Below are 21,141 nucleotides of genomic sequence, written 5' to 3'. Positions count from 1 at the left end.
AAAAGGGTACCGTACTATTTATATTAAAAGTATTTATATTATAAGACATTTTGTCGGGGATATTTTATCTATCGAGTATTTAGTCCGGGGATATTTTGCCTCTCAGATGAAATGTATTCGGATATTTTGTCTTCGGACAATAAGGGACGGTACAAAATTTTCGAATAAAAAAACTTTTTTGTTAATTGTTGCTCTGTTCTGAAATTTGTTGGACCAATTGGTAATTTTTATACTATTTATTATAAAAATTTATAAAAAAAACGAAAATTATGATACTGAAGTCAGCCAACGTCTAATAATTTTTGAAGCTTTTTAAAACGATAAATTATAAAAAAATTGCACATGTAGTTTTTTTAATTTTCTTCATGTGCATATTTGTAGTTTTTATTTTTTGTAATGGTTTTTTGAAAAAAAAAAAAAATCTGAAAATTGTTAATTGCCTTTTAATTTCAGGTCATTGAAGTCAGCCGACGTCTAATAATTCTTGAATTTTTTTTTAAACGATAGATTATAAAAAAATAAATATTTTTGAAAAATACATTTGTAGTTTTTTTTACTTATCTACATGTGCATATTTTTATTTTTCATTTTTTTGTAATTGATTTTTTGAAAAAAAAAGTCCGAAAACTTTTATCTGTTAACTTCAGAATGAGTGTGAATGTGGCAGACAGACAAATTTAAAATTATTACTAAATAAAGTAGATAATTAATAAAATAAAATTTTTCAAAAATCCGCATTTAAAAAATTTTGAAATTTCTAAGTGCATTTTTTATAAATATTTATTTTTACCTATTTATTTATTATTTTAAATTTGTCTAATACGTGCCACATTCACACTCGTAACTTCAGAATCATTTAACTTCAGGATCATAAAATTATCTGGTTTTATGAATACGAAGGATTAAAAAAAAAAATTCAAATTATTTATTACAGGATTTATAAATATAATTAATTTTTTAAATACATGGAATATCGTTTATTTTAACAAAATTATATCAGTCAGTTAACGAACGTACATTATGTTTAAAAAAAAATACATTTATATATATATATATATATATATATATATATATATATATATATATATATATATATATATATATATATATATATATATATATATATATATATATATATATATATATATATATTTAATAATAATTAAAAATTTGATATATGTGTATTATATTTTATATTTATTTATACTTTAGTCAAAAATTTTTATCTTTTACGTGACTAGTAATAAAATTGTTACCTCAAAATAACTTAAATATTTTATTTATTTTTCCGACATTTTAATATGTAATATTTACATATATGTATATATAAACTTTTATTTTTTTATCTCATATCACTAAAATTTTGACTTTAAATAATAAATTACTCGAGACTTTAAAAATGTCATTATTCAACAGTACAATTAAACAAAGAAAAAAATATATATATTTAATATTCATTAAAAAAAAAAAAAAAACAAAAATAATTATTAGATAAACAACAATTTAATATACTGAAATTATTATTTAGTTTTTTATTACTATTACTATTCATTAAAAATTTATATATTTTTTTTTTCATTCTTTGTTCTTTCGATATTTACTCAAAGTCTAAAATCACGAAGAAAATTTATCAGAGGAAGAAATTAGTACAATGTGTACTGTTATATTATCTAGTGTAAATAACATTATAATTTCAGACTATTGATATAGTATTAATTTTTAAAATATTTTGGCTTGTTTAATTTCATTATAAACACTTGGTGCATTATACTTAAAAAAATGCTTAATACATTACATTAATAATAATAATAATTATTATTAGGGTGGCCCAAAAAAAAGAACTAATTTTTTTTTCTTTAGTTACCGTGAAAATATTGTTAAAGATGATAAAAAAAAAATTCTGGTTAAGTTTGAGCTCTTAATATTAATACTAAGAGCTGGCGCTTCGTGATTTTTGATTTCTTATTTAAATAACGTGGAAAAAAAAAATTTTTAAGTTTAGAATTTTATATCTCGGCAATGGCTCATTGTGCAGATGAGGTCGAGACATAATTTTGTAGGGAATTAAATGCTCTACAAAAAAAGTCTGTTATTATTTTTTGATAAATTTATCTGCTCAAAAGTTATCGGAGTTTGAAGTCAAATTTACAGTAAATTTCGAGATCTTTTTACTTTTCCGGCGAAACTATCAGACTTATCACAAAATGTAATAGAATCTTTTTTGTAGCCAATTTTATTTCCTACAAATTATTCTCAGTAAAGGTTTTTGAAATTTCGCATTTTTTTCTAGTTATTTTCATTTTTATGTCAAGCTCTTGAAAAAGTAGTGTTTTGATCCATTTCAAGAGCTTGGCATCAAAATTAAAATAACTAGAAAACAATGAGGAATTTCGAAAAAATTCACTGAGAATAATTTGTAGGAAATAAAATTCTCTACAAAAAAGATTCTATGACATTTTGTGATAAGTCTGATAGTTTCGCCGGAAAAGTAAAAAGATCTCAAAATTTTCTATAAATTTGACTTCCAGCTCCGATAACTTTTGAACAGATGGATTTATCAAAAAATAATAAGAGACTTTTTTTGTCGAGCATTCAATTCCCTACTAAATTATGCCTCGACCTTATCCGTACAATGAGCAATTGCCGAGATATAAAATTCTAAACTTAAAAATTTTTTTTCCGTTATTTAAATAAGAAATCAAAAATCACGAAGCGCCAGCTCTTAGTGTTAATATTAAGAGCTCAAACTTTACCAGATTTTTTTTCATCATCTTTAACAATATTTTCACAGTAACTAAAGAAAAAAAAATTAGTTCCTTTTTTGGCCCAGCCTAATAATCATAATAAAAAGTGTGAAAAAAAATATCAATTTTTAATAATAATTTTTTTTTTTTTTTTTCAAATATTATTTTATAGAGTAAGGCCACTAGTATGGTAGGTGATATAAATACATTACAAATGTTAAACTTCTAAAAGCGCCGCATTTAATTCTTTTTTTTAATTCTTATCAAACGAGCTGCACTATTATAAATCGCGTTCTCAAATACTAACCGCGTTTATAATTTATTCACAGTCAAAGTTGTCCAAAAATTTTCACATAAACAAATATATTTAATATAATAATAGTAATAATAATAATAATAATAATAATTAATAATAATGATAATAATAATAATTCACATCATACTTATTTTCACTTAGACTACTTTCAAAATGAATTAATATATTTTTCTTTATTGTCACGGACGTGCGTTGTCAAATACCAGATCATTTAATAATTTATTTACAAATATTCGAAACGCTTTACCCGCTACATTTTTTAAAAATTTATATTTTATTATTTGCAATAATAAAATTTGGATGACTCGCATTTTATTTACTTTGTTTTTTTTTTTTTTTCTGGTCTACCAACTACTAGCAAATACAAAATTCGTTGGAATTGTTTATTTTTCTGCACATTAATAAACCGTTTAATAAATTGCGGATCCATTTTATGTAGCCAGAGTTTCATCTGGCTCAAATTGTACGTTACAATGTTGATTCGTGTATTACTGCAGTCTCAGAATCATTTGTAATAGTGGTTATGGTATTAGTGTGATTAATTGTTGGCTGGCTAGGCGTGAGAGTTATTGATGACGTCTTTCTGATTGGTTTTGGCGAAGCCTAAATTTAAAAAAGATAAATAATTAGTTTTATTAATTTTTTAAAAATAGAATATTATGTGACGAGGGATGAAACAAAATGATTTCAGACCAGGGTGAAGTCGGCTGACATCACCCGCAGTCTGAAATCATCATCCTGAGTTACCTACTAGATTTTTCATGATTACCTGCAATGGAACTTAAAGTTTCAGTGTCGGAAATCTTAACTTAAGGCCACTGGTGCCATCAACTATTAGCGTAAGCGTAAATTGTCATTTGCAATTTATAATTAAGAAGACTATAAATACTAGGGTGATCCAAAAAACAATTTTTTTTTTTCTCGGAAAAAGGTTCAAAAGTTTCAGTTGGACATAAGAATAACATGGAAAAAATTTTTTTACGTCTTCTGATTTTTATAAGTAGCTAACGATGCGTCGTAAGAATAAATGGCAGGCATATTTTGTAGGTAATTGAATGCTCTACAAAAAAAGTTTCTTATCATTTTTTGATAAATCTATTTGTTTAAAAGTTATTTGAGGTTAAAGTCGAATTTATGTTGAATTTTGAGATCTTTTTACTTTTCCGGCGAAACTATCAGACCTATTACAAAATATCATGGGACCTTTTTTGTAGACAATTTTATTCCCTAGGAGTTATTTCTAATAAAGTTTTTTCGAATTCCGCATTGTTTTCTAGTTATTTTCATTTTAATGTCAAGCTCTTAAAATCGATCACAAGACTATTTTTTTATGCATGACATTAAAATAAAAATAAATAGAAAACAATGCGGAATTCGAAAAAACTTTATTCGAAATAACTTCTAGGGAATAAAATTGTCTACAAAAAAGGTCCCCTGATATTTCGTAATAGGTCTGATGGTTTCGCCGGAAAAGTAAAAAGATCTCGAAATTTAATATGAATTCGACTCCAAATTTTTTATTCAAATGAAACTTTTGAACCTGTTTCCAAAAAAAAAAAAAATTTGTTATTTTTTGGATCACCCTAATAAATGCTATTTATTATTCCCACAAATTCTTTATAAAACTTAATCACAGTCAGAACTGTCATTTACGTAAATAAAATTAATGCTCTGAATACTACGAAACAAATTTAAAGTATGCGAGTTTAGATTGCGAAAGCCTCCAGTTAGCAAGTAGAAACATTATTTGTTTCTTCCCAAGGGACGAAACAAGTTTGTTTCTGCGCGCTGACGTATTCACAATTTACACGTTCGTTGATATTCATTTTCTCCATACCTGCGCCGAAAGTTTAAATTCCCGCCCTGTTTAAAGGGAAGAATAAGTCTTTTTTTTTTATAATAAAAATTAGCACATGCGCCATTTTTCCCACAAACAGAAACAGAATTTTATTCTTTCATGTGGGTTGGAATTTCCTTTCCTCCCTAGGTGTGTAATACCCTATCGCGTTATTGGACTGAAATCATCTTTTTTTGACAGATTGCAGAGACACTGAGACTTAAAGTTTCGATGCTGCTATCATGAAAATAATATTTTAACTTCATACAAATTAATAAATAAAATAAGTACCCATTCTCGTCGCGAAGGAGCTTCATCATCAGAATAGTGATCAGTTTCCCCAGTTTCAGTCTCTGTTGCTACGTTTCTCTTTTGAGGTTGCAGTGTCGCGTAATTACGGCACCCGCGATTAAAATTATTTATATTTTTTTCTTCAACAATTTTATCCTGACAAAGAATTTCCTGTGATTTACTTTGCTTGTTATTTGAAAAATTATTTGCTGAATTTTTATTATTAAAATGAAATGGCGGCATTCGAGAGACCCAATGATCGAGACCAGATCCCGTGGAACTCGTTGATGCAGCTGATGAATTACCGGTTGAATTGTTACTGCGCCGTTGATAAAAAAGCATGTAGGCCGAATTGGTTACTAAGCTTGTCTCCGTAACACTTTCAACTCGGGTGTCATCAAAACAATACCATTGACTGTCATATGGGTTTCTGCAGAATGCGGTGTAGTGTCCGCCTTGTAAATCTTGCCCATGATGATTGCAAATGGCGTATAGATCATATACATTTTCGTCGAACTTTATGGGCGCACTGTGGTGCTGACGTGTTCTAGGTTTTTTCCAGGGTGACCAACCAAGACTTCCTAGTGTAGCGACAGTCGTATGATTTTGTATGCCGCCATGAGCAAGATGCGGTGTCATATCGAACCCAAACAGTGGAAAATCAACGAGCATTGTCAGCTTGGATGTCGACTGTTGCTTTCCTTGTTGGCGGAACCGTTTCAAATGAATCACCAGGATGTCCGGAAGTGACCAGAGCCCGAGTTTTTTAACAACTTCTTGTTTTTTGTTGCATGAAGGGCAGTGCCAAGCGTCTTCAGCTCCAAGAATTTCCTCGCGTGTGTACAGATCGAAACATTCTTCAAGCGTAACAGCGCCACCGAGCTCAGCATTTGTCTTTAATTGTTTGACACTCGCATGCTCTTCTATTTGATCAGTATCATCATGGATAATATTAACTTTAGTTGCTTCATCCCATTCTAATATCAATTTGACGTGCTGAGGACCTGAGTCGTCGGCACAGAGAGCCAGAGCCTGTTCAATTTGCTCTGTATAAAGTGGATGCTCGACACAGGGATCAATACAAGGATGTTCGTCTTGAATAGGCGTTGCAGCTGGATCCGCAACACGGATGTTAAATAAACCAGGACTTTGGCTTGAAGTTAAAACGTCGTCTGTTAATGTTGTGTGCATTTCTTTTAATAATAACTTCTGCAAGTCATCGTAACAAGTTTCTCGTGATACTTGCATGGTGTAAGGACTACCAAAACGTTCCTTTAAATCTCCTTTAACGAGTACATTAACCCATACAAGAAGAATATAAGCTTGCTCGGTTGGTTCTTTCAATTGAGGCAGCTCTATACAGTAGAGAGGATCGTTCTCTGTTATTACTGATAGCGGTTGGCAGTCAGAAAAAGTACTGAAATATAGTAAATAATAATGTAGATAATATTAGCATTAAGATAAAATTAAAAAAGTAAAATACCGTAGATAATAAGTAGATAGAGTTATAATTTACCGATGGAAGCCTTCATCATGGACTTCTGTAAGCAGCATGTGGCTTTCATCAATTCCTGTATCGCTTGCTAAGATCTCCCTCAGCTCTTTAACATTCGCCATTTGATTTACACTGACCCCGATTCTCACTTGCCGAGGTTGTTGTGAAGTATACAAAACATTAACATATAGATTTATTTGACGGTGTTGCTGAGGCACTGGCACTGATACGCAGAGAAATGGATCAAATGTATTTGATTGCCGTTGACATCTTGGACACGTCAAACTTGAACGAAATTGTGCCTGAAATATTTCGTGTACGAATGAGTGATTGCATCTTACGTGATTCGCTAACGTTTCGTCGGCTACCACGTGATCTGGTCGTCCAAAAGAATTCTAGAACAATAGAAATTTTTAAAAAATTTATTTTATTTTAAATACTTATTATTTTTGGGTCGAAATTTATCTTTGTAATTTTACTGGGTTATATAATTACAGGTAAAAAATAAATATATATTATTATTTTACGTTGATAATAAATTTATGAGATAGAAAAAAAAATTATTAACAATAGCGTTCTTTGTTATCAAATTTAAATTTTTGTAATTAACAAAAATGACAAATAAATTCAAATTAATTTTTTTTGATAAATTAATTGATAAAAAAAATTTTTTTAAATAAAAAAATGAAATTTGACAGCTAGAATGGAAAGTGAATTTTTCTAAAGATGTTCTGAAAATTTTGAGTTCTCATAAAAGCAGTAAAATTATCAGACATCAAGACCACTAGTGTGACGGTCTGAAAAAAAGATGATTTTTGAAATTTTTTTCAAAGAAAACTACGGCATAGAATGTTTTAATGTTTGAAAGATATATTTGTGGATATATAATGAATACCAGATGAAATTTTTGGACCAAAAAATGGAAAATTCAGCGAGTTATTTACAATCTTCCAAGGCTAAAAAAAAATCCCTCTTAAAAAACCAAAAAGTTTATTAAACTAGAAGATATTTTCTGTACCATGGCCCTCGGGCCAAGAAAAAATTTGAAATTTAGCAAAATGGAGGAGTTTCCAAAAAAAATTTCAAATTTCACGTGAAAATTTTATGACTTTTGGCCTGGCAAAATTACATTTTTGATTGAATCGTCGAGTTACAACTGCAGTAATTTTGAAAAATGTATTTTCGAGAACCGATAAGCGGCTGCTCTTCAGATGGCTTCAACTCAAAAAACTATTCAAGATATGCGCTTGAAATTTTACTATGTTATTTTTGATGCTATAGCTAAATTGAACGTAGTAGACGTTGAAAACGTAAATTCAACCTTTGAAGACGTAAATGGCCGTAAAAGCGTCTTTCCTACAAGGCTCTTATTTACGTTTTCGTACGTCAAGTCTACTACGTTCAATCTACGATTTAAATTTCGACTCGGGGATATCCGCAAAATATTTTTTACCGTGGTTAAGAAACTTTTCCTAAATTTTAGTTTTAAAGTTCTATCAACTAATAGTGAAAAACAGATTTTTTCGAAAAACCGTGAAAATTTCAATTAACCATAACTTCTAAAGTAATCAACCGATTTAGCCCATCTTCAATCGTGATCAAGATAATTACCTATAGAATAAGTGTATAAAGTTTCATTAGGATCCGATAAGAATTGTAGCCCAGACAGCATGAAAGTCAGAATGACTGCTTTACGACGTATTTTTGAAGGAGTCTTCAAGAAGTCTTATAATGACTTCTTAAAGGTGTCATTTTTAAGAACTCTAAATTAAGAGTTCTTGAAGACTTCATAAATAAGACGTCAGTTTTGTGACGTCTAAATGTATTCTTTTTTTAACTTTTTTGAAGTCAAAATGAAGTCAAAATTAGGAACTCCTTAAGACGTCATGGTAAGTTCATTCTGAAGTCTTATTTGCAGAGTCAGAAAAAAGAACTCTTTGAGAACTCTTTGAGAACTTTTAAAGATGTCTTACTGAGTTCGCTAGGTGGCGCATTCGACATCTTGAGAACTTCTTAAAGACTTCTTTAACGTGTTTTTAAGACGTCCAAATCATAAATAGGAACTCATTCAGAACTCATCAAGACGTCATTTTGCTATCTGGGAGGCGTTATCGTGGCGACGAGGCTGATTATATTACATACATATATCAAATTTTCTAAAGAGTTGTATTTTTGGAACCTACTTGACCAATTATTATAAGTTATGGCAAAATTCCTTTAAAAATCTACCATTTGGACAAATTCAATAGCTCGACTTTAAAAAAATCAACCGGAAAAATCCATCAAGAGTTTATTGTTACACAAAACATAAACTTCCTTTACGAGGGTTAAATTAAAACCGAGAAAATAAATTCCCTTTTTGCTGTTATCGTTTTTTATCTTAACATCCAAGAGAATCTATATCAGGGATGTCTATATTTATTATATCTGGCGCACATAACTGGTGTCGGAGTGGTAGTTTGAACTATACATCAAAACCTGTACTACATTTAGTCAATTTATCAACTAGGCATATAATCTCTATATTGTTTCAGAGATCATTTATGATTATGTCGGTATACAATTTACATAGACTTCCGTGTCATCGTGGATGTGGTTGCCGTCTGACAAATATTTGTCATGCGTACAATACACCAGCCTACGACTCTACAATTATATGAAATAATTTCAAGGTTCAACTAGATACGGAAACGGAAGGAAAAAAAAAACTTGAACTTACGTAATATCTGAATCAGCGATTTAATTAAAACGTAATTACATATATAATAATGTGCAATATATCAATAGAAATGTTTTATTTCTTTTTTAATTATTACTGTCATACTATAATTACCCGACGTAATCACAATGTAAATGATTCTATCAATTAACTTTGCAGTCTAGCTTTAATATATTTAGTTAATTTTTGTAGTGATGCTAAAAGAATTTTTTTACTTGGCAACTACATACATGTGTATATATCTGTAGTACATAGTACTGTCGAGAGTATATAGAGCAACGGTAAATGTAATGACAACACAAAATTATCGACTTTTCTCTCTTAAGAGTCTAGAACGCATGTGAAGAGCCGCGTGATGCAGAGGTAGTGTGGGCTTCATCTAATTAAATTACAATTGGTTACTGACTCATTGTCACATAATATGCCCTTGAATCATCTTCACATTTTAGGGAGGATCCCGTATGAAAATAATGATCCTGAAGATAGCAGACATTTAAAAATTTTTGAATTTTTGTTTTTCAACAAATCAATTGCAAAAAAATAAACTAAAAATATGCACGTGTAGAAAATTCAAAAAACTATGGGTGCAATTTTTTCAAATATTTTTTTTTTTATGGTTTATCGTCTAAAAAAAAATTCAAAAATTATTAGACATCTGCTAACTTCAGTATCATTTGAAATAACATATATGTAAAAATATATGATAAATATCAGAAAATATATGTGGCCAATTTAACTATGTTTTCTGATATATTTTTTTTATATTAAAAAATATAATATTCATCATATACGAGTCCGTATATGTTTAGCATATATAAAATATATATATCAATCATATAAAAAAAATATATTTTTATCATATATGAAAATATATATTCTTGTCATATACGAAAACTACATTTTTATCATACATAAAAATATATATTTCTATCATATACAAAAAATATATTCTGATCATATATAAAAACATATATTTATATTGTGTATGGAAAAAAAAAGTTTCTTATTCGTATGACCAACTCCAATTAAATTAGATCTAAATTTTAATATACTCTTTAAATTGCAGTTAAAATTTTCAAAATTAGTTAATTTGATGCGAATATATACCCATATACATATACATATACCGAATAAAATATATGCTTAAATATAACAAAGAAAATATATGATGCCATATATAATATAAATTATATGCTACCATATATTTCATTTCATATAAAAATTATATATTTTTTGAATATAAACGGAAATATATCAATACAATATATTATAAGGTAAATGTAAATGTATATATAGCTTAATATAAAAAACATGTAAGTTACATATATGGAATACATGTATTTACTACTGTATATAATTTTATATTAAATCGGCCAAAATCTCTATATGATTTTTTATAATATACAATATAATATATCATATATTTTTTTGTTGCAAACATATATGATTTTATATATTTTAACTATCGATTGTTTTTTCCTATGGGTATATTAGCGATTTTAGTGATTTTCGATCTTTAAAAAACTCAGCGGTTTTAAAAATCGCTTTATCGCATCAAAATTTTTGGAAGGAAATTTAAAAAATAATTTAGTTTATCTTGAAATTAATTTGGTAAGAATGTCTTATTAATCTAAAATGGCTCAGCAAAATAAGCGATAATTAATATGACATGTCCTCATTATATAAATTATTATAAATAATAAAAATGAATGTCTGGTATCTTATCATTAAACGAGACAATGCTCGATAGCTATTGTTATTATTATTATTATTATAAATAAAAATAAAATACTTGGCAAGTTTAGCATAGTTTATATACAATATACACTTTCAGCATATCTTGTTCATTGTATTAGGATACACTTATACTAAACTATCTAGCTAATGCAAGCATTAATTAATGCTGAGTGCATAGTCCGTGAAAATTTCACGAGTCTTACAGCTTAAGCTAAATCATAAAATATCGGAGAAAGTGGTTTGTTAGAGTCCTATATTATAAATACGATAAGAAAAAATATCGTACTGTTAAAAATTTTTTAATTTTCAAGAATAATTGCCAACTTATTTATTTTACAAAAATTTCGAATTGTTCCCATAATTAAAAAATTAAAGCATAATTTCTGATGAAAATACAATGTGACTATTTAAAAATATATGATCGTGGTTAATTAAAATATTGAATTGGATTTTAATTAAAAAATACACTATTTACTTTTATTTTAAAAAAATTAATTAGTTTTTGATAATTGCGAGTTTATTTAAGTTTTGCTATGAAATTTTTCGTATTTAAAAATTAATTATACACGAAAAAAACAAATTTTCAATTAAAATTCAGGTTTTTAAATTAACTATCAGCTTGAAATTAAAATTAATTGACTTATGAACAATAAAAATATTATCATTTAATTAAAATAAATTATGATTTTAATTTTTATGACTCGAAAATTAAAAATAAAACTAAAGTATATAAATAATTTAATTGATATTTTACATTTCTGAATACAGTATACATTATTTTTGTATATTGTTTTTAAAATTTCACGGAACGTAGTTAAATATTTAAAATATGAAGGATGAATCACTTAAGGCGGAATAATTATTTCAAAATAATTAGATATACGAGACAGTATCAGGTTTGATGAACAAGAGATAATTGATCCGACAAGACACTTGTGGCATCGTGTGTGCAACTCACCTCGAAGGCTACATCGTACGCATTATAATCAAACAAAATGTTGTGAATATCAAATTTCTCATATTTATATTTATCTAGTATACATATTGACATTTTAAATAAATTCCCAATTATTTTATATATTTTTTAAAGTATAATTAATTTTTTAACGTCTACGCGACACAAATTTAAAGATAAATATTATTTACAAGATAGAGCACGATTTTAAAAGTTATGCTGAATGCATAAAAATATTTATCAAAAAAAAAAATGCTCTGAATTTTAATTTCAAAATATTTAAATTTTATAATATAAATATTTATATTAAAAATTTTTTTAGAAAAAAATGAGGTCTTAAAAAAAATTAACATGTGTTATTTAAATTAAAAATATTTTTTTCATGTCTACACTGTTGACTTTTTTAAATATAAATAATTTTTCTTTACTGTGCAGTAAAATTAATTTAAACGAAATTACACAGAGTTATTTATTTTAGTAATTATTGTAAATTGTGGTAAGAAATAATTGTCGAAATTTAAATAATATAACAGTACAAATGTATGTGACGACATTAAATAACAGAACATTGGTTTTGTGAACACGAGGAACTTGTTGATTGGTTCTGGTAAACCGCGCGCTCCAAGGTTACCAGTCCCTTCCTCACTTGCTACATTAATACTATACATTATTGTAAAAAAAAAAAGATTACAAGTCTCGCGAGTGATGTTTGGTCTATAAATAGACTTATTGATAACGAAATCTATCTATCAAATTTTTAATAGCTCGAGATATCCTTCGTTACGCGGCAACTAAATAGGTAACGCGTTTCCAATATTAAATATTAATTATATATAAAAAAAAATTTTGAGTAGAAAACAAATTGCCAACTGATGCCAATTAGATAATCATTTGCAATATGAGGTAGTCAAGGATCATTTTTTCTCTTTCATACGCGCACTTTTAAGCAGTCGATAACATAATTTGCAACAGATTTTAGGTGTTGATGATCTTTTACATTCAATAAATCGCAGTCCGTGTATCCAGTATTTATTAGCCAGTCTCTGAGAGGATATAGATATTAAATATCAATTAATTAAGAACTAAAGAAGAAAAAATTATCAAAACACACATGCAGGAAGGACATTCAGGATTCAAAATAAAAATTAAAAAAAAAAAAAAAAAACAGAAAGTATTGTGACCCTGACCAACTTTTTTAAAAAATTCCGGGTCGTCATTATAATTCATTGCAACTAATCACTCGTGCATTTAAATATTAATATTAAAAATATGCAACAAAGTGAACAAATAAAAAAATTTGTTTTTAGTGCGCTAAAGGTCATTAAAAAAACCAGGTCTTTATTTTATAAGGAACAAATCAACGAATAAAAAAGTAAACATACAAGTAGTCATACTGGTTCGAAAGAATTTTAAATGAATTGATCTACTTTACAACTTATTGACAAGGATACTAATTTATACTATTGATATATTTAAAATAATGCTCGTGATAAGTATTTTTGTTGTGATCTTAATTCTTTAATTTCCGTTTCTTTCACAGAAGAAAGGATTTCTTGGCGCAAATAATTTTTACTTGTCCTGAGAAATTCTTTTGCATTTTAAATTTCGGATCTCTGTTTCTGTGAGCGGGAACGATTGCTTGACATAATGGACAATCCTATGGGCTTATCAAATGCATCACGGCAAAATAGTAACTTCACTGCGCTAAATCTATTATTATATGTACCTGAAGATCGAAACGTTTTTCGCGCAATGAAGATGACAACTATGTAATTTGACTGCTTAAGGAGATTTTTTAAATTTCATTTTGTTTTTTTATTTTCGTTCTGCAAAAAACGTTCCGATCTTCAGGTACATATTATTATGTATATGTTTAAGGAAAAATTATCTTTTTCATTTTGTTATTTTTTTTTTACTATATAATATTGCAATATTAAAAATTATGTTTAGTTTTATTCGGAGGCACATCTGCCCGCAAATATATTTTTTGTTTTTTTGTATTTTTATGTAAAAGTTACCCTGTGGCTATGGCTGTTGGGTTTATTGCTAAATAAATAAATAAATTGAAAACTAAATTTTTCTTGGAGCGAGAAAAAATTTTCTTGAGCCAAGAAATTTGTTTTCATTTCATAATGCAAACTTTTATGTGTCAATAAATCATTTTTTTCTGTGTAGTTTTTTACACTTTTATATTTAAATTACAGTCTTTAAGTTTTATTGCAAGTAATTCGAGCCTCCATTTTCTTGGGTAAATATTTCACTACATTTTTAATAAATAATACTTTTTCGGACTCTGCTGAGCATTTCTTTCCTTGTATCACTATTCTAAACACCATTTATTTCTGACTTTCCTCATCGCTTTTTTTCATACTTATTTGCATTCACGAATAATGCCCGTGATATTAAATAAGGTAAAAGCCCCTATGACCGCTCAGTACCATTAGTCGCTCACTTTAACTGTTTAAGGCGTTTTTTTATAATTTTTATTAAAAAAAATTACAACTAAAAATATTATTATTGATAAATATTTATTTGTGAATCTAAATATATTTAAATATCATGTATCAAATTATTTTATAATAGATTATAAATTTAAATTAAATGACTGTTTTCAAAATCGCGCAAAGCCGGGCATTTTTTACTTTAACGTTCATTCGTTAGATTAAATTTAGGGTACGTCAAATTTTTTTCGAATTGTTATAACTATATCTTATTAAATACATTTTTAAAATTCATGAAATTTTATATTATGAAAGAATAAAGTAGTATAATTTATAAATTATTTGTCCAAATCAATAAACTTATCATAGTTTAATTGATATTGTTTTTGAGCGACTATAGGGCCATGTGTTGGTCGAGTAATGGTACATGACAACTTTTAGTGAGCGACTATGGGTACACTCAAGGAGCTTATTTAAAAAATTAATAATAATTAATTATCAAGATTATTCTTCAAACTTAAATTTTATTCTAATACTCGAAAAATAAAGTATTAAATGTACAAAAATATAGCAGTGGCTACAAATGGTACCTCTCTCTAACCTATACATTATGAGCAATAATCCGAACTTGCTATAAATAAAAATTAAAAACAAAAGAAATATTAAAAGAATAAAAATTAATATCTTTTGTTTTCATTTTTTACTATCTTTTGTTTAAAAATCACTGGAAATTAAAATTAAGTATTTTTTATCCCATAACCCAACAATATTTAGAAACAATAGAGTAATTATTCGACCTGGCACCAGTTTACGCGCCATTGTAAAGTAAAATTTATTACAAAATTTTTTACGTTCAAGTAAGAGATATTTTTATTTAAAATTTACTTATAAAAATATATCAGTTCTAAGTTTTAATTTCATTCCATGTAATTTTGATAAAAAAAAAAATTATCTGCAATAAGTCCCAATAAAAATAATGATACTGAAGTTAGCCGACGTCTAATAATTTTTGAATTTTTTTTTCAACAAATAAATTACAAAAAAAACAAAAATTAAAAATATGCACATGTAGTGAATTAAAAAAACTACAAGTGCAATTTTTTCAAATATTTTTTTTCTTTATATTTTATCGTCTAAAAAAAAATCCAAAAATTATTAGACGTCGGCTAACTTCAGTATCATATAAAAATAAGACATTTTTTTACGATACTGAAGGCAGCCGACTAATAATTTTTGGATTTTTTTTTAGACGATAAAATATAAAAAAAAATTATTTGAAAAAATTGCACCAGTAGTTTTTAAAATTTTCTACATGTGCATATTTTTATTTTATTTTTTTGCAATTGATTTGTTGAAATACGAAAATTCAAAAATTTTTAAATGTCTGCTGCCTTCAAGATCATCATTTTCTTTGTAAAAAATTGTCTCTCCCTCAAATATTTGTCTCTCCCTTAAATAAAACAAATTCCGAATATCTTAGAAGACATTAAACTCAAATAATTAATTCGAAGCGGTAATTTGATCGATCTTACAAGTGTTCTATTACCGACATACTGGAAATAATAACAATAACCCGATAAAATAGATAACGGCGGAATATAAATAATGGTGATATTATGTAGTATTGAATCAAGCGAGACAGTTTAAGTTTAGTCGAAATGATTCATTCTACAAATGCAGTCATTCTCCTCTGCGCTGTTACGTCATTTGTTATCGTAATATAAGTCCGTGTATTTAATGAAAACAATGGCCATGGAATATCCTGACCATTTTTACACGCCTTAACTTTAAAACAATAAAACAATTAAGATATTTAAAAATTAATCATACCTAAGTCTTTAACAGACTAACATTTAAATATCTCATAAAATAATTAACAAATAAAAATAAATAATCACCTTTATACTTCTGTATTTTTTTTTCGTCGCTTGATTAAGATCCTCATGGACTTTATCTAGTAACCAAAGAAGAAATTCTTGAGCATCGTGTTGTAAATTACCACGATACTGACTGCCATACTTGTCAACGACATTTTTAAAAGCTGTGCTCATTTCAGGATCATACTGACAGCTCCATATTGCCTTTAATAACAACGCTAATTGTTCAGTTATCTCACCCTTAGTGCCATATTTTTTAGAATTCAATTTATTTCTTCTCGATAAATCAAATTTGTATCTGTCAAGTACAAAATATTCAGCAAGTATGTCTGTATGTGATAAACACTGCAATACAGCGTTCATAAAACACGTGTTGCCGTGATTTCTCAACCCAATAACACCAGGAACACGATCTGGAGGAATATGGGGTGGTCTAGGTGGTGGTACACGTATGTCATTGACACTAGATTTAAATTCATCATGTCGTGATACTTTATGATTTTGTACACCGACATTAGACATATGTTGTACCATTTTATTTATTATTTTTTTCCATGAAGGCCGTCGAAATATTTTTTTATTACTTATTTGTCGGTCTTGATAATTAATATCATTCATTTTAATATGATTATTTTGATCTATCCCAATATTATTACGTGAATTTTCCCGCGCACTTGTTATATTATTGGTACTGTCTTTAGTATCACGAAATTTAAGCCGTCGACGTGACATTCTTGTTGCGTTTTGAAATTGATTTTTAGTTAACGTCAGTGTTCGCTTTAATTGTGAATTTGTTTCACGATTTTTACTCTCGGATTTAACCTCTCCCACACCCAACTCGCCCTCAGAAACTGATTTCATCACCGAGCCTATTTTCTCAATACTCATTTCCACTTCACACAATTTTGGTTTTTTTTTTTTTTAAACACTTACTGTCGTTACTTTATGATCATTTGAATTTTGTTTTTTTGAATGTTTGAATTTTTAATTGTTACATAGTTGTAATTATTGATGTAATTATTATTCAGTATTATGTTGGACAGTTAATAAGCTTATGAATACGGCAGCCATTTGCCATTGCCACTAACTGAAGACAATATCATGGGACAACACTTCCACGATTTCACTTGATCACGCGACCTCCAATTTTTAGTGTTGGAGATATTATACTGTGGCGCTCTTTGTCGTTGGCTCTGTAATTTTAACTGTTGATAATGTAAATTCATATATTATTGTAAATATATGAAAATGTATATATATGTATATATATGAGAGTATAATGTAACGGACAATTGGAAATTATTCAATTTTGGGAGAAACAAATGAAACGTAAGTAAAATAAAAATTTAAAAATACTTAAATATGAAAATGTATATATATATATATATATAGATGATACTGAAGTTAGCAGATGTCTAATTATTTTTGAATTTTTTTTTGGACGATAAATCATAAAAAAAAATATATGAAAAAATTGCACCTGTAGTTTTTTGAATTTTCTACATGTGCATATTTTTAGTTTATTTTTTTGCAATTGATTTGTTAAAAAAAAAAATTCAAAAATTTTTAAATGTCTGCTATCTTCAGGATCATTATATATATATATATATATGAGTATAATGTAACGGACAATTGGAAATTATTCAATTTTGGAAGAAACAAATGAAATGTAAGTAAAATAAAAATTTAAAAATACTTAGATAAAAATTAAAAAAAAAAAGACGCGCAAGTTTTTAAATTTCATTGTTTTAAATAATTTATTTATTTGAAATTAGTAAATTGTCTCATGTCTGCATGCTACGCACAATTATGTAGCAGACGAGACAAATTTAAAATTATGAATAAAGAGGGTAAATAATAAAAAAGATAATTTTAAAAAATGCACTTCTTAATTTGAAAATTTTTTAAATGCGCATTTTTTAAAATTTGATTTTATGAACGTGAAGTTAACAGACAGTTAACAATTTTTGGATTTTTTTTTTGACAAATCAATTACGAAAAAATAAAAACTAAAAATATGGACATGTAAAAAATTTTTAAAACTACAGGTGCGATTTTTTCAAATATTTTTTTTTCAATAATTTATCGTTTAAAAAAAATTGAAAAATTAATAGACGTTGGCTAACTTCAGTATCATTTGATTTTATTAATTTTTAACCCTGTTTATTTATAATTTTAAATTTGTCTGATGTCTGCAACATTCACACTCATGACAATTGATGATTTTTGAATTTTGGAACAAATAAAGATAATTATATATATATTATATATATATATATATATATATATTTTCTTAAGTTTTAATCTACTTTACGAAAATGAATATGACAATAACCCAGAAAATAGTTTTGATAGAAAAATCCTTGAAAAACTGAAAAAACTATGAAATTTTTGATATAAAAGTGAAAACACAAAGAGGTAAACAAAGTTTTTGAATAAATATCAATAAAAAATAATAAATCCGCCGAAAAGCTGAAAAAAATGACACCAATACAATGTAGGGTAAGAGCACCAGTACCCAGCCACCTCATGTTAAATTATATCTATACCCTGACTAAACAACTGAATTCGACCGAATTAAAAATTTTAATTCTGCTCAATTCCTTTATATTCTGTTAAATTTGGTAAGACAGAATTTAAAAGAATTCAAGGATTATTTTCGAATCAAACAGAATAAAACTGATTTAAAATTTTTGAATTGGTTTTAATTCGGTTTAGTTCGAAATCGGAACCAGAAATTTGAGAATTATTTTCGAATTAAACAGAATAGAATTATTTAAATTCGTTTCAATTTGGATAAATTCGGGTTTTCCTACCGAATCAACAGAATTTATCTAAATTACATAGAATTAAAAATTCAATTCTGTTTAATTCGATTGAATTCAGTTGTTTAATCAGGGTATATATTTTGAGCCAATGTTAAAGTATATGACCGGCTGGTTACTGGTTAGGGGCTGGGTACTGGTACTCTTACCCTACTTGTCTTAAATAATTTTTTTTTTTATCCTCAAAAACTTAGGCAGCCCCAGTTCTATATAATTACCCAATTAAATAAAATGTAAGTAAGGTAAAAGATCTAGTACCCGATCACTCCATGTATTTGTATATCTATATTTAGTAAAATTTAATAAATATAGATATACAAATACATGAGTGGTCGGGTACTGGATCTCTTACCTTAGAACAAAAAATGAAAAAAGCGTATTTAGGTACAAATATTTTAATTTATTTATTTAAAACTTGTAAATTGTATCATGCACTATAGAATGATTTCTTAGTATCTAAGAAATCATTTCTTAAACATCATTTCTTTGTATTTAACATATATTTTTTACTATTTAAAAAATCATTTCTTAATAGTTAAGAAATCATTTTTTATGACAATATTTTCATGAAAAAATTAAAATTTTTTCTATCTACTTTGGGTATCATTGAAAAAAAAAAGATTTAACGTATTTGAATCCTCAAAAACTTACTATTTCCTTAAGTACACCCCCTCCCCCAACCCTGTATAGTGAAGCATATTTTAAAAATATGACGACGCAATAATTACAATTCACATTTAAATTAACTTTATTAATTTATTGTGCTCTAAATAATCCAAAGATAACAAAATAAAATTATTTCCTTCTTTACTAACAGTCGTAATGTTTGTAAGTTCACTAAAATTTTTTTTCGATTTAAAAACTGGCAAACAATTTTCAATGCAATTTAATTTTAATTAATTGTTGAAAAATTGAAGAAAGTGATTGGTTTTATATAGATTTTGGCAAATAATTTTTGTAGCAGATATTAATTTTTTATTATATAAAAAAATATTTCTGATTATTTTCTCTTATACGTTTGATATTGATAAAAAATAATTGATTTGAATACTTGTGAGCTATGTAACACAATGTTACTTTAAAATTATTTAAACATTCTGTAAATAAACTGTCATATATTATAATTTTTTAATTTTAGAAATTAAAATCATGAAGTTTTATTTAAAATTTAAGAAATAAAAATACAAACTTGTTAAAAAATTTTACGGTTTAAATTATAAATTTGAAATTCTTCATACAAAATTAAACAAGTTTATTATATCATATACGAGTCATAAAAAAAAGAATGAGATTATAAATAATACATATGAGATATCCATCTTCTCTATAGATGTCACGCACTCTTCACTTCATTTTTTACTCAGATAAATTTGATTTTCTGCGCGATAATTCAACTTAATAGATTTAAATAATTTATTTTCTTTTAAATTTTATATTTGTAAGTTCACACGACATACACCCTTACACGCACTTCTGATTCGAAGTCTGATGTGTTAACCACTGTGCTGAATCACACACTTAAAATAGAAATAATAACACCACAATTAATAGCAGTAAAAGAAAGGCAATCAAAAATATAGTTTATTGAATACAAGACTCATGCTGTTTAGTTTTAAATATAAGACTGACTTTAGTCGCGCATCTATAAAACAAGAGAAGAAGGCATTTGTTTTCTAGTTATTCAAATATTTTATATATATCAAATATAAAAGATCAGTTTCACATTCGTTACAAATATTTTTATGAAATATAAATTAGAATATTATGTTAATATTAAAAGAACAAGATACACTGAAATCATAATGCGCTTTTCATTTTATATGAATTATTCATTTTATTTTATTATTATTTTACGCCAATCGGCATTGTACAACAAAAATATAATCATTTTAAATTAATTTAAA

The 21,141-nt window shown here is 26.8% G+C and overlaps 1 protein-coding gene across 1 annotated transcript; it reads right to left on the bottom strand.

Annotated features, from left to right (window-relative positions):
• Positions 1-2,855: 2,855 nt before the first annotated feature.
• LOC130672531 (ubiquitin carboxyl-terminal hydrolase 31-like) lies at positions 2,856-17,507 on the bottom strand. The gene is made up of 4 exons (XM_057477199.1): positions 16,434-17,507; positions 6,705-7,078; positions 5,189-6,605; positions 2,856-3,663 (listed from the first exon to the last, which is right to left on the bottom strand). Exons 1-4 carry the CDS (start codon positions 17,298-17,300, stop codon positions 3,529-3,531), a joined length of 2,793 nt encoding a protein of 930 aa, XP_057333182.1. The 5' UTR covers positions 17,301-17,507; the 3' UTR covers positions 2,856-3,528.
• Positions 17,508-21,141: the final 3,634 nt, after the last annotated feature.

This window comes from Microplitis mediator, chromosome 7 (assembly GCF_029852145.1).
Source record: "Microplitis mediator isolate UGA2020A chromosome 7, iyMicMedi2.1, whole genome shotgun sequence".
NCBI lineage: Eukaryota > Metazoa > Arthropoda > Insecta > Hymenoptera > Braconidae > Microplitis > Microplitis mediator.
Note: the sequence above shows the minus strand (reverse complement) of the source record. Positions and strands in the feature narration are given on the sequence as shown.

Excerpts from the sequence above, each read along its gene's own strand:
- LOC130672531 (XM_057477199.1), bottom strand. The coding sequence starts at position 17,300 with ATGAGTATTGAGAAAATAGGCTCGGTGATGAAATCAGTTTCTGAGGGC. Across the intron at positions 6,606-6,704 it reads CATGATGAAGGCTTCCATCG|TACTTTTTCTGACTGCCAAC; the intron begins GTAAATTATAAC and ends ACTATATTTCAG. Across the intron at positions 3,664-5,188 it reads CTCCTTCGCGACGAGAATGG|GCTTCGCCAAAACCAATCAG; the intron begins GTACTTATTTTA and ends TTTTAAATTTAG.